Genomic DNA, 13,506 nt, shown 5'->3' on the forward strand with positions numbered 1-13,506 from the left:
ATAAATTTCATGTTTGATTTAAAAATTTGCGAAGTTGATATAATAATTTAAATTTTATATACACACATTCAATATTTAGGATTTACAATTTCACAAAATTTTTCATGCATTTGATATTTAGTAAGAATATACAGTCTAATTTTTATACAATTACGCTTAGTCATAATATTTATAGTTATAATTTTAATGTATAAATTAATTATAATTCATAGCTATCAATAAAATCGTAAACATGGTACAAAAGTAACTTTACTGCTTCTACGCTTATACAAGGTTTCTCAATTTCATAATGTTGACCGATAAATTGAAATAAATATTTTATAATAGCCGAAATTCTTTCTTCAGAGACTTTTTCCAATTGATTTGAGCTCCATCGGGTCAAATTTGAAATTGAAAGTTCGTTTAAAAAAAGTCGAATATAATTATAGTCAAGTTTGTTTTTAAAATGATTCTGTAAATATTAAAATATAATATACAAGATTAAAATTTATTTTAAAATAATTTATTAAAATTAAATAAAATAAATAAATTTAATAATTACCAAGCAAGGTGAATATATTGAACCAGAATCTTGATTAGGTAGTAAACTTTCATTTTGTTTCCGAAATTTAGATTTTTTTAATAAAATATCTTGTTCTTCTATCGTTAACATCTTTAAATAATTTAGTCCGAAATTTGTACGTATTATTTCTCCTCTTTTAATATTCACCATCGAAGTAAGAACAATATTGTCATGATTAAAAAATTGGTATGAGTTTGGATGATCGTCATTGCTACATAAACTCACTGTAGGCATAATAGCACCTCCATAGATTCTGCCGTTTTCACATAAAGTCCGCTGCCTTAACTAGAAAAAAATATAAAAATTATAATTAATAATATTTTTATTCAAAAAAATTAATATAAAAAATTGTAAATTTAAATACCGGGAACAAATGTTTATCAATTATCATCGCATGATGAAAAAGTAATTCCGCAACAAATGGGGCAAACGGGTGGTTCATCAATTCTTTAATGTCCTTAATCTTTTTACCAAATATTTGAGTTGTGGCTGCCAGGATATATGTATAATACACCGAAGCGAAAGATAGTTTATCTTTAGATTTTTTGTCCATTGGGTCTCGAACCATACAATAGAAGTGCCGGTATTTAATGCCTTCGTTAAATTTAATACCACTAATCGCGAGTTCTGCACTGTCGCATTCTGCAAATATAATTTTTTGGTAATTTTTTACAAGTAGGGTCAAAAATATTTTTTTTATTCTGGTTATTTTTATGATAAAAAATTTCGTGAAAGAAAAAAATAAAGATTTCGATAGCTTTTTTTGCCTTTAAAAGTTGGAAAAAATTTTGGCGCTTATTTTTTTGAATAAAATTTCTATTTTATTATTTTTTTTTTCTTGATGTTTTTGATATATTTTTAAAAATTTTTTTAATTTTTAAAAGTACATAAAAAAAAGAAAAAATTGAACATCACAATTTTCTAAAAAATTTGTAAATTTTTTTGAAAATTTGTTAAAATTGTGATAATCAACTTTTTTTTTCAAATTGTTCATTTTTTTATATATTTTTCCAAAAAAAAAATATATATCAATAAAATCAAAAAGAAATTTTTTTCACTTGTAAATATTGAAGTTAACAAACATCTGTTAATTTTTTGGATTTTTGTAATAACTAAATTATAATATAAAAAATTTTTTTTAAAATTCCACCTAAAAATAAAAAAAAATTACAAGTATAAATTTTTTAAAAATATTTTTTTTTTCTATAATTAATCAGATGTCTGCTCGTTTTAGTATCATTTTTTTTTTTTTTTTTTTTTTTTTTTTTTTTTATAAATTTCACTAGTTATATAAAATGTTCACTTCTTCTCTCATAAATTTTATAAAACTCTCCTGAAATTATAAACAATTTAAACCAAATACAAAAAGTATATATTTATATTTTATTAATAAATAAATAAATAATTACCTGTTTTTATCTGTTCTACATGGCGTTGTAAGCTTTCTAAATCGTTAATCTCTTTTAAAACTCTAACAAGTAATCTTAAGCTCAAAAAGGATTTTTCGTTATAAAAATTCCGATGATTCAACAATACACTAATTATTGGGCACTCAATATTGTGGTGATTTCTAAAAGCTGAATTTCGACATTGTGCAGAGCAAAAAATGACATTGGCACACTTGTGACAAGGAATACAAGTCCAGCAAAATTTTGTACAATTCCAACAGCGTAAGTAGCGTTCATTAGAATTAATAACTTTTTCATAAATTTGATCTACCAAGACAAGTTCACCAGCTTGAATATCTTCACTAGCGACTAAATGATACCCCAAATCATAAAGGAAATTCAAAACGATTTTTGGTGAATTGAATGAACGGTTTTTATCGTCACCTTCGAACGGTATGAATTTGAAATTATTACGCTGTAAAACTGCTGGTCGGAACGAGTTGGGACGTAGATCTGCGAACTTTGCTTTATCTTTAAATTTGAGATCTGAATACCGAAGATAATTCCCTATTTCTATAGACAATTTCACTGTCTCTATCTCAAGTTTTTTTTTTTTTGATTTCTTCTATTTTTGAAGTACGTAATAAACTTTCAATATCACTTAATAAAACATTAGCTGAGTCCCTTCTGTCTAAAGCTAATAAATTTTTTAATTTTTTTATGGATAACTCTAACTGTAATTCACTTGAAATACCTATTGACATTACATAGTCGAGGTCTTTCAATGCTTCTTCATACATGCTCATATTCATTAAAAATGTGTGACGATTTATGTAAGCTTTAGTTAAAATCTCGGATTTATGCTTTGCATATGCTACTGATTGATTAAAATATGAAATTATCTTTTCCAATGGCGCCTTTATATCCTTAGACATTTTAATAGCCATCTGCAATTTTATTGCCGCAGTTTTTCCATTTTTAGTCTCCAAATTATCTGTTATTATTAATGGTATAACTTTGCGCGCTGTCGCTTTTTCAAATGCATATTTTATAAAATCTTCATCACTTTTTCTAGAAGAATTATTGATTTCAATTTGTTTGAATAGTTCTTTTAACTCGGAGATCAATGCCATTTCTGTAAAATCAAAAGTATGTTAATAATAGTTTATTATAACTTTAAAATTTATGTTATTTTTTTATAAATTTACGTAAAATTAATCAATTATTTTAAATTAATTGCTGAGATTTTAACAAAAAATTATAAACCATAAATTTTTATTTCTTTCACACAATTATAATTTACCTGTAGATAGATTTCTTTCTTATTTTAAAATCCCTCACTTGTTGAATTATTGCCAATATCACGAATGAAGAAAATATTAAAAAATTTTTAGTTCCGATTTCAATTACAAATCCTATTTTAATTTACCAAATTAAATAAATGTTAAAAGCAAAAGTGATGTGATAAACGTACGACGTTCATCATAGGACGATGAAATGACGCAGGTATGGACTATGAAGCTTATTTTATTTGTAAAGTATGTTTAGAAAAATATTTACTAAAGTACAGAAAAAAATCCACTGTTAATTGTAAATAGAGATTATCATTAGGTACATTACTTTGAACTACCAAAATAAAAACAAGGAACAAGAATTTCCTATAATACAACAAATGAAAAAAATTTATGAGTCATCGTGATAATAATTCTCAGTATTGTTACCATACGGAAAAGTATCTTATGATAATTTGTAAGTCCTTACTAGATTGCATTTACTAGCACCTCTACATGATAGTAATACTGTACCATCTTTGACCGTTTGCTTAGTTCTGAGTCAACCCGATCGATTTAATTTGAAACAGATGTGCATAAATTGATTAGGGTGATGTACTTTACGTTTAAACTCCTTCAATTATCTTAAGCAGTAAATTGCACATAAATTACTATTTCAATGATAATAGGCCTCCAGAAACTAGGAAACAAATTACATTGTACTCACGAGATTGCAGATGAAAAATTATTTTTAAGTGACATTATTGGATACACTCTAACGATAAAATGAACGGGAAAGAATTAACAAATGTTATTACGTTCGAAGAAATTTTTAATGGAGATGTTTGGATACTACGTTGTATGGGATTGTCTTATTTTAATCGTGTGTTTTCGAATAAAAAAGAAACTGAAAAATGGTGGGAAAAAGTTATCCCATTGTGTGGTCTTTTAGCAATGAGTTTGTTGATTTTTATGGAAATAATAAGAGTTTTGAGAGTAATAGTCGTTGATATTACTGATGCAACTGAAATATTTACTGCAATGCTTTCCGGAATGCTTTGTACCTTTAAAGTAAGTTTTTGGTAATTATTTACAATGGTCATGCCTATTTTGGGCCATAAATTGGTGAAAAATTGACATTTTCAATTTTTTTTTTATTCTGCTTGTTTTTACAATTTTAAAAAAGTTTAAACAATTAAAAAAAAAAAAAATTGAATATCACAATTTTCTAAAAAATTTATAAATTTTTTTGAAAATTTTTCAAAAAAAAAATATATCAATAAAATCAAATAGAAATTTCATTCAAAAAAATTAAAATTAAAATTGTTGACTCCACTTGTAAATATTTACCAAATAATTTTTTTTTTTTTAATATTTAATCTGAATAATATTAATAAAAATAAAATTTTTTAGGCAATAAGATGTTGGACTCATCGAAAAGAACTTTTTGAATTTTTACGACAATTAAAAATTCTATGGGAAACAGCTAACTCAAATAACTTCGTCACTGACAGTATATTAGAAACAGTACTTTTTGCAAAATCATTAAAAAATTATTTGACATACACATGTATTGCATTAGCTGTCAGTTACGGTTTTCCTGCTTACATGTAAAATTATTTGAATATCGCGAAAAAACTAATTAAATTTAAATAATTTTTTTTTCTTATATTCTTCCTAGTGTTCTTGGCAGCCACTTGATTTTTTACAGAGATCAATACTTTTTCAATTTATCTATCATAATATACCCAGTCGATTATCCGTTTGTAATTGACTCGTATGGAGTGTACTTTATGTGTCTCCTCTTCGAACAAATAGCTGAGTTACTTGCAATAGTTTACTGGTTGTGCGGAGATGCACTTTTCATCCAATTAACAACACATGTTTGTGTTCAATGCAGGGTAATAATATTTTTACATTAATTGTCAATCAATATTGCTGAACTGTACTTAATTATTTTTAGATACTAGTCAACAGGCTTCATGATATTAATAAAATTAATATTGCTTCTTGTGAAGAAAACAATAAAGAACTGACAGATATTATCTTTCGTCATCATCAATTATATTTGTATGTAGTAGGTATTTAAAAATAGTCGCTATAAGTTAGTTAGTATTAAAGCAAATCGATTTAAACTTAAAAAAAAAATTACTTGTTAATTTTTTTCAGACACATCTGCTGGCTCCAAAAATTTTTCAGTCCTATAGCATTTTTTGTGACTTTAATAAATGGAGCTAATCTTTGCTTTTCTTTGTATCGCGTTGACGGAGTATGAAAAAATTATTATGAATAATTAATTATGAAACGATTGCTATAAAAATATAAATTTTATTAATAGGAAATAAATGAACAAAACTGGAGTAATCTTTTGATAAACGTACTCCATTTGGTCGCAGTTCTCGGCCAAACAATTTTATATTGCAAGTATGCCGACACTTTGGCTGAAAAAGTATTAATTTTTTTACTTACTTACCATAGATTGTAATTAGTTTTTTTTTTCCTATGTTTTTATTGAGACATTTTTTTTCTAGTTTGAAGAGATAAGTTATGCAGTTTATTATTCCAATTGGTCTCATTGCGATAAAAAATTCAAAACAATGATGGTAATGATAATAAGACGAGCTCAAAAACGATATCAATTTACAATTTATGGGATTATTACTCTCAATTTATCGCAATTCACAAGGGTTCGTATAAAACTGTTTTAAAATCGTGCTGTAAGGAGATCTATCCTATTTTTTCCCAGATATTTTGTAATTTTTTTCTTTTAATTAGATCGTTAATGCTGCGATGAGTTACTTTGCGCTATTGAGAAGCTTTGGATAATTTAATTTTTTTATAACTACAATGAATTAGTTGTAAACCTAAAAAAATTATTTAAGATATATGTCTCCATTATGTAGTTTATTAAAAGTCGAAAAAATATATTTTTTTCAATACAAATTTGTAAAATATATTTTTTACCTGCTTGAATCTGAGAAAAATGTATAAATGTGTTCTAATTATCCAAAAATAGGTTCCATTATTTTTTTTCTTTCTATAAATTCACTTGAAAACTAATCAAATTTTTACCTGGATTACACCAGTTTTTTTCTTTACATTGTATCTAATCAAACAATGTTGGAAGAAAAAAACATCTCAGAAAATTTCCTATTTCTTATAGCACATATGAGTTTAACCCTTGAGTTCACATATACCCCGCAAAGAATAGCAATTATTTTACCAATTTCTCTATATCCTATAATTCTGACCGACCAAAATTATAACGCGACAGATGTTCATAAATTGATATGAGCATTTGCATTTCAATCGATTTTTACCCGAAGGTACCGTGCTACCTTGGACAATTTAGCGTAATTGTATGTAATTTTCTCTACTTATAATATTACAAGCTTCTTGGAAACGAATGAACAATGTTTCATTTCTTCTGTGATATTAATATCTTCAACTATTCTCTAAACCAAAAGCCTCCTTGGTGATATACTGAAATAAATTTATATCGGTCTTAAATTAATTTATCAATTAATATTAAAATGTACAATGATCAATCAGCAACGTTTGATTTTGTATCATTTGAAAGTTTTTTTCATACTGAAATTCGGATATTGCGATGCATGGGACTGTCATACTTCAATAGTGTATTTTCCAACAAAAAAAAACCTGAAAAATGGTGGCAAAAAATAACTCCGTTAATTGGACTTATAATAATGACTTTATTGATATCTATGGAAGTAATGAAAATCATCCAAGTAATATCCATCAGTATTACTTATGCGGCTGGAATATTTACCGCAATGCTGTCAGGAATGCTTTGTATGTTTAAGGTAATCAAATTTTGTAAAGAAAATAATTAAGAGGTCAGGGGTAGTCAGAATTTTTTAAAAATTAATTTTTTCTTTAAGTATAATACCTTTAAAATATCCACTGAAAATTTGAAGCAAATCTGACTATCCCTAGCTCCTTAAGCTGGCTTGAAAAAAATATTAGAAACACTTTTACCTCTCTTTATTACAGGCAGTAAGATGTTGGACTCATCAAAAAAAACTTTTTGATTTTTTACAACAACTCAAAGCTTCTTGGGAATCAGCATACTCAAATAAATTGATAACCAAAGATGAATTAGACAGTGCGCTACATTCACGATCGTTGAGAAATTATGTGATGGTTTTAGTATTTGCATTAGCATTTAGTTATGCTTATCCAGTCTATGTGTAAAATTGCTTTCTATAACAGAATATAAAAAAATTTCAGATAAAAAATTATATTTTTAAAATCCTTATCAATTTATTTTGCAGAGGAATTTTTAAACATTTTGTATACCACCCAGAAGAATACTTTTTTACTTTCTCACGAATAATGTATCCGGTTAAGTATCCGTTTAAGATAAACACATTTTCAAGATATTTCGCGTGTCTTCTCTTCGAACAAGTATCGGAAATTTTGGCTATTGTTTATTGGCTGTGTGGAGATATACTATTCATCCAATTGACAACGCATGTTAGTATTCAATGCAAGGTAATAATTGTCATTGTTGAAATAATTTCTCAGTTAAAAAATTAAAAAATTTCATTATGATTTAATTGTTTTCATTGTAAGGTTTTAATAAATAGATTAAATAATTTCAATAAGGATAATACTTCTAGTGAACAAGAAAACTGTCAGCAATTAGTGAATATTATTTCACAACATAATCAATTATTTTTGTAAGTAAAGCGTTAGATGGAATTTTAATCTCTTATAAAATTACTTTTGTTGAAAATTTTATGAAATTGTATTTTTTTAAGTTAATATTTTATTTTTTACACTTTGAAAAAAAATTTATTTAAAAAAAAAATCGGCATTGTTGTAACAAGAAATTAATTTGTTGAAAATGTTCAATAATTTTATTTTTCAGCTGAAAAAATCAAAATTTATCTCACAGAAACATTCTTGATGAAAAAAATTTTTCTAGATTCAGAAAAAAAAAAATAATATATCTAAAATAATTTTTTTCCTAAATTTAATAAATTTTTTTTCAACAAAAGATAAATTTAGATTTCTTCAGCTAAGAAATAAAATTGTTAATTAAACACAGTAAAAAATTTTGCTTAATTTATCTTCAAATATTTCTTTATAAAATTTTTTTTATTCTCACATAGACTTTGTAAATGGCTTCAAAGATTTTTAGTCCTATCGCGTTCTTCGTTACATTAATTAATGGATTAAACCTGTGCTTTTCATTATATCGAGTCGATCAAGTAAGAAAATAACTAAAAACTTTTCACAATATTCAATATACAAATCGAAATAATTTCCACAGCAAATTAGCCAGGGAAATTGGAGTCATCTCATCGAAAATACAATACACTTGGTAAATGTTTTTGGACAAACTCTTTTGTACTGCAAGCAAGCTGACATGCTAACTGAAAAAGTATTTTATATATTTTGATTTTTATTTCGGCCCATTTGAAACACTTTATTTATATTAATATCACTTTATTAGCTTGGTGAAGTAAATAATGCAATTTATTGTTCTAACTGGATTCAATTGAATAAAAAATTAAAAGTGATACTATTAATCATGATGAGACGGACCCACAAAGAATATCGTTTTACGGTTTATGGAATTATTACTCTTAATCTTGCTCAATTTTCAAAGGTAAATTTTTTAGTATTTAATTATTTATAGAGATTTTACTTCAACTGAATTTTTTATTTTTGAAGATTGTTAACACAGCGATGAGCTACTTTACACTGCTGAGAAGTATTGGTTGATGTTTTATTGCCCCAACAAATCTAAAAATGAAATAGTTGCCTTTATAATTAAATTTTAATTTTATTCACCTATAATTACAATGAAACTGATTTATTCAAATTGATACGTAGGAATATCAACGATATAGGTTATCAAATTACATGAAAAAATTTTATTTACAGTCAAACCTGGATAAGTGAGAACTGGATGGAATATAGAACTGATCAAAACGTGATGACATTAAATTTAGCTGTAATTTCATAATTTTTTTAATTTTCTTTAATAAATAAATTATAGCAAAAAAAAATTATTAAAAAAATGGACTTGTAGAAATTTTAATAATAAATTAAAAACGCAATTTTTTTGAACAAATTTTTTTGTCAGATTGATTGGAAAGTACTTAAGTGAACTTACTTTGACATGCAGCGCTCATAGTGAGCAACTTGGAGCAACTCATGAAAAATAATTTCATGCTCATTTCTTATTATTTAATAAAAATACAGTGCTAATTTTTTTAGAATAATTAACAACAATAAATCAAACAATTTATTTAACTGTAATGAACGAAAGTATATTTAGAAAAACGTTTGATTAATTATTTTAACAATTTTTTAAATCGGCATTTAACTACCAGCCAGATTTATTTGCCAGATCATGTGACTCTCAAATGGCTAAGTTTACAGTCACACAGTTTATGTTTATTATTTTGTTACACCTTAAAAACACGCACGTGGTTAGTTGAAAATTTTTTTAAAAAAGGTTAATTAATCACTATCATTGTTTATTGATTAATAAATAATAAATACTTCTTTAAATTTGTAACAATGAGTAAAAAACGTCAACAGAAAACTCAATACGATGAAAATGAATATGACGTTATTCCAAAATCCCTGAAAGTGGTTCGTAACTCCAGTCAGAAAAAACGTTTAATAATTATTTTAGAAAATGCTCAACTAGAAACTGTCAAGGTAATTATTGTCTCATTATTTCACCTCAACTTTTTCATTAATTAAACTCTATTAAAAATAACACTGAAGTTGAAAAATATTAAAAATTTTTTTAGAATTTTGGAGCAATTAAATTATTAAAAAAAAATTAATTAAAAAGTTTCACATGTCAAAATTACAAGTGAAAATTTTTAGAAGCATTTTTTTATTGTAATTAATTTGTTAAAAAAATTTTTTTAATTTACAGCTGACCGCTCACTTCAGTATTATTATTAAAAATATTTTTACAATTAATAATTGTTGGTTATTATTGTTTGTAGGTTGGAAATAACTACGAGCTTTTGAATAGTGATAGGCACAGTGACATATTGAAAAAACAATCGTGACCCAGGGAGTTCAAGACCAGATATTCCGCATCAATGTTTACTCATGCTCCAGGACTCTCCACTAAATAAATCTGGATACTTACAGATATATGTACACACTGAAAACAATGTACTTTTTGAAGTAAACAGGCTTACTCGCATCCCAACTTATTTCGACGAGTTTGCTGAATTGATGGGTACGATTATTATTTAATGACAATCAAATTTAATTATTAGTTAATTTATTTTTATAAATATATTTTAATTGACTTCTTACAATTACAGTTTGTCTATTACATAAACATAAAATACGAGCTGAGAATAACAAATCGATGCTTTTAAAAATTATTAAAAATCCAATTACTGATTGGTTACCAGCTGGTTGCAAAAAAATTTTAATGTCCTTCAGCGCTGATAAAATAAAAGATCCTGAAGAACTTGTTCCTGATGATGAACCAATTGTATTTATCATTGGAGCGATGGCTCACGGACAAGTAAGTTGTTCAAATTTTTGAATTATAAATTTTTAAAAAATTGTTTTTTTAAGAACATTTAATTTAATTTAAAAAATTGTCAGATATCCATTTAATAATAGTGATTTAATTAATTGATTTTTTCAAGGTAAATATTGATTACGCAGAAGAAACATTTTCAATAAGCAACCTGCCATTATCCGGAGCACTGACATGCACTGAGTTATGTTTAGCATTTGAAAAAAAATGGACTCGATGAAAGTATTTATATTTTTTTAAATCAATAAATAAAAATTGTTAGTGATTAATTAAAGCTTGAAATTTAATTTAACATTTATTCATTTTTTATGTAAATATATACAGTCTTATTATTAAATTACTAAAATCCAACATTAGCTTTGCAATATAACTAACACAACCGTTATGTTTCAACAGTAATTATATTTTTATAAATAATATGATTTTTGGTCAAGTTAATGATGATCGGTATTCTACTCTCTTTAGTAAAAAATGTTTAATTATAAATTTCGATTCAATGTACCAAATTAGCAATAATTAGATACAATATAAGTCGTTATGTAATTTTCCATATTTTGTAGAGCTTCTAAATGATTTCTTACAGTGGTTTCTTTAGAGTCTGCATTAAGTTTGTACCACCGTCGAATTGTATCGACAGCTTTCAAAGTATTTTCATCCAAGGAAGTTATTAACGAATCCGGCTTCAGTTTCTGGTTTTCAGGTTTTGAAGAATCAGTTACATTTAAATCTGACGTAGACTCACGAATTGGAAATTCCAGAACATCAATCATATTCGAGTCAGTTTCTAATTCTTGGGTTTCAAGATTTGAACAATCCATAACATCTGATTCAGACGTAGATTTCTGTTCCAGTATTTCAGATTTTGAATCACAACTTTCTGCTGATTTAAGGAACTCAGCTTTTGTTACGTCAATTGTTTCATCTAGGGTTGCAAAATCTGTGTAATCAACATCTATAGAATCATCGGAATCTTCAGGAATTTTTTTATCGACAGCGTATTCATCTTTAAATTTATCGTCTATTTCTACATCCTCGCAGATTTCATCAAATATTATCATATTATGTGCGTTAAGTACTTGTTGAGCAATATCTTCTAATTTCAGTGGCTCCCATCCTTGATCAAAAAAATCATCTTTCAGCCAACTTCTTATATCTTCGTGATAACATTTTTCACAAGCTGAAAAAAAAAAATTAAATCATTTTTAAAAGGTATGTAATTTTCATTTTCATATATACATATATAGAATTTATATAAATATATGAAAAATTGATGTGGGTACTCAAATGAAAGGTCTTGATGAGTGTAACATCGGGATGAGCTTGTATCTTTAAAAATGTTAATAATAATAATAATAATAATAATAATAAATAAATAAAAATACCTGGAATATTTTTTAACAATTTTTTAAATTTATCAGTGTTATCAAACTCAAATGTTTCAGAAAATTGTTCCTGAAACGACTTAGCATTAGATTTTTTAGCCAACTCGTACGACCTTTTCAACTTGGACCACGTAACAGCTAAGTCTTTTTTCGACAGCTCTTGCCAGGTAGAAGCCATCATGTAGCAAGCATCAATGGTCTCAAAAGTATTCAAAAAAACGTCAGGATCATTTGATTTTTCATACGATGAAGCTATTGCCCGTAGTAATTTTTTCCTGTACATTATTTTAGTTTTTTGAATGACATATCGATGCAATAAGTCAGTTACAGGAGTAACCTTTGAATAAGCCTTTACCACACGAAACTGAGGATCTATTTCATTCAACTCTTCAACCGGAGGATGAACAGGACAATTATCAATTATCAGCAGCACAGGATCTTTAGTTTGTTGCTTGCTCTTTACAAAAGGGATGAAATGATTCTTGTACCAATCAGTAAATATTCTCTGCTCCATCCGCGACGATTTTTGAGCTGCATAAGTAACAGGAAATGATTTTTTTCCTTTAACTGTGCATAGTTTTTTTGAGGAACCAATAATCAAAGGCGCCAATCTAAAAGAACCATCAGCATTTGCACAAAATAAAATAGTTATTTTATCTTTAGTTAATGAATTTATAGATGGGTTCCCTGGCAATGATTTCCAGTTCAAGCCACCTTCATCCCCAATGTATATATTTTCTATTTTGTAATCTTGATTCTTGTTAATTTTTATATAATCTTCTTGATATTCTGCGAACCTGTTGGTATCAATAGACAGCTTTTCTCCTAGGACTTTGCTCCTTTTCATTCCATGTCGGTTTTTGAAAGAAGAGAGCCATCCTTGGCTAGCTTTAAAATGATACGTACCTCCAATAATTCGATTAACTTCAAGAGCCATTTCACAAATGTACGGTCCACTGAGCGGTAGGCCTAGCTGTCGGTTTTGACAGAGCCATGCAAAGAGAATCTCATCTAAAATTTCAGATAATGGATACCCTGACTTTGTTCTTTTTTTATCAACAATTGCCCTGTTGGAAATATTATTGGCATACTTTGACAAATTTTCTCTATTTTGTTTAATTTTATAAATTGCAGCCCTCGAAACACCATTCCTGTCTGCGAGTTCCGTCATGGTAATTGTTCCTGTATCTAGCTCTTTTAGAATTTCTAATTTTTCAGCGACAGAAAAACGTCTTTGCTGAGGTTTATCATCATTTCTTAATATTTTTTTTTGTGGTATTGTTGTATTATATTTTTTAATTGGTAACTTTATTACTTTTGTCGTTCGTATAAATTCTAATTTTTG

General features: G+C 26.6%; 4 protein-coding genes across 4 annotated transcripts; 3 read left to right on the plus strand and 1 right to left on the minus strand.

The window, feature by feature from the left end:
* Positions 1–163: 163 nt before the first annotated feature.
* LOC141535391 (uncharacterized) lies at positions 164–3,412 on the minus strand. Its single transcript, XM_074255304.1, has 5 exons — positions 3,254–3,412; positions 1,972–3,085; positions 927–1,204; positions 542–847; positions 164–451 (listed from the first exon to the last, which is right to left on the minus strand). Exons 3-5 carry the CDS (start codon positions 1,128–1,130, stop codon positions 200–202), a joined length of 762 nt encoding a protein of 253 aa, XP_074111405.1. The 5' UTR covers positions 1,131–1,204; positions 1,972–3,085; positions 3,254–3,412; the 3' UTR covers positions 164–199.
* A 189-nt stretch (positions 3,413–3,601) lies between these two features.
* On the plus strand, positions 3,602–6,703 carry LOC141535390 (odorant receptor 67c-like). The gene is made up of 8 exons (XM_074255303.1): positions 3,602–4,292; positions 4,635–4,831; positions 4,903–5,122; positions 5,185–5,291; positions 5,391–5,490; positions 5,560–5,670; positions 5,753–5,908; positions 5,997–6,703. The coding sequence occupies exons 1-8, from the start codon at positions 4,008–4,010 to the stop codon at positions 6,045–6,047; spliced, it is 1,227 nt and encodes a 408-aa protein (XP_074111404.1). The 5' UTR covers positions 3,602–4,007; the 3' UTR covers positions 6,048–6,703.
* A 21-nt stretch (positions 6,704–6,724) lies between these two features.
* LOC141535393 (odorant receptor 23a-like) lies at positions 6,725–9,770 on the plus strand. The gene is given in 9 exon segments (XM_074255306.1): positions 6,725–7,045; positions 7,236–7,432; positions 7,517–7,736; positions 7,818–7,924; positions 8,360–8,379; positions 8,382–8,458; positions 8,521–8,631; positions 8,704–8,859; positions 8,925–9,770. Coding segments are annotated over 9 exon segments (1,230 nt in total). The 5' UTR covers positions 6,725–6,754; the 3' UTR covers positions 8,976–9,770.
* Positions 9,438–11,053, plus strand: LOC141535392 (ribosomal RNA small subunit methyltransferase NEP1-like). The gene is given in 6 exon segments (XM_074255305.1): positions 9,438–9,688; positions 9,801–9,923; positions 10,223–10,272; positions 10,274–10,464; positions 10,553–10,761; positions 10,889–11,053. Coding segments are annotated over 6 exon segments (750 nt in total). The 5' UTR covers positions 9,438–9,622; the 3' UTR covers positions 11,000–11,053.
* Positions 11,054–13,506: the final 2,453 nt, after the last annotated feature.

The sequence above is a fragment of the Cotesia typhae genome, unplaced genomic scaffold (assembly GCF_013202065.1).
Source record: "Cotesia typhae breed Kobodo isofemale line unplaced genomic scaffold, CoteBio_Ctyphae scaffold_13, whole genome shotgun sequence".
NCBI classification, from domain to species: domain Eukaryota; kingdom Metazoa; phylum Arthropoda; class Insecta; order Hymenoptera; family Braconidae; genus Cotesia; species Cotesia typhae.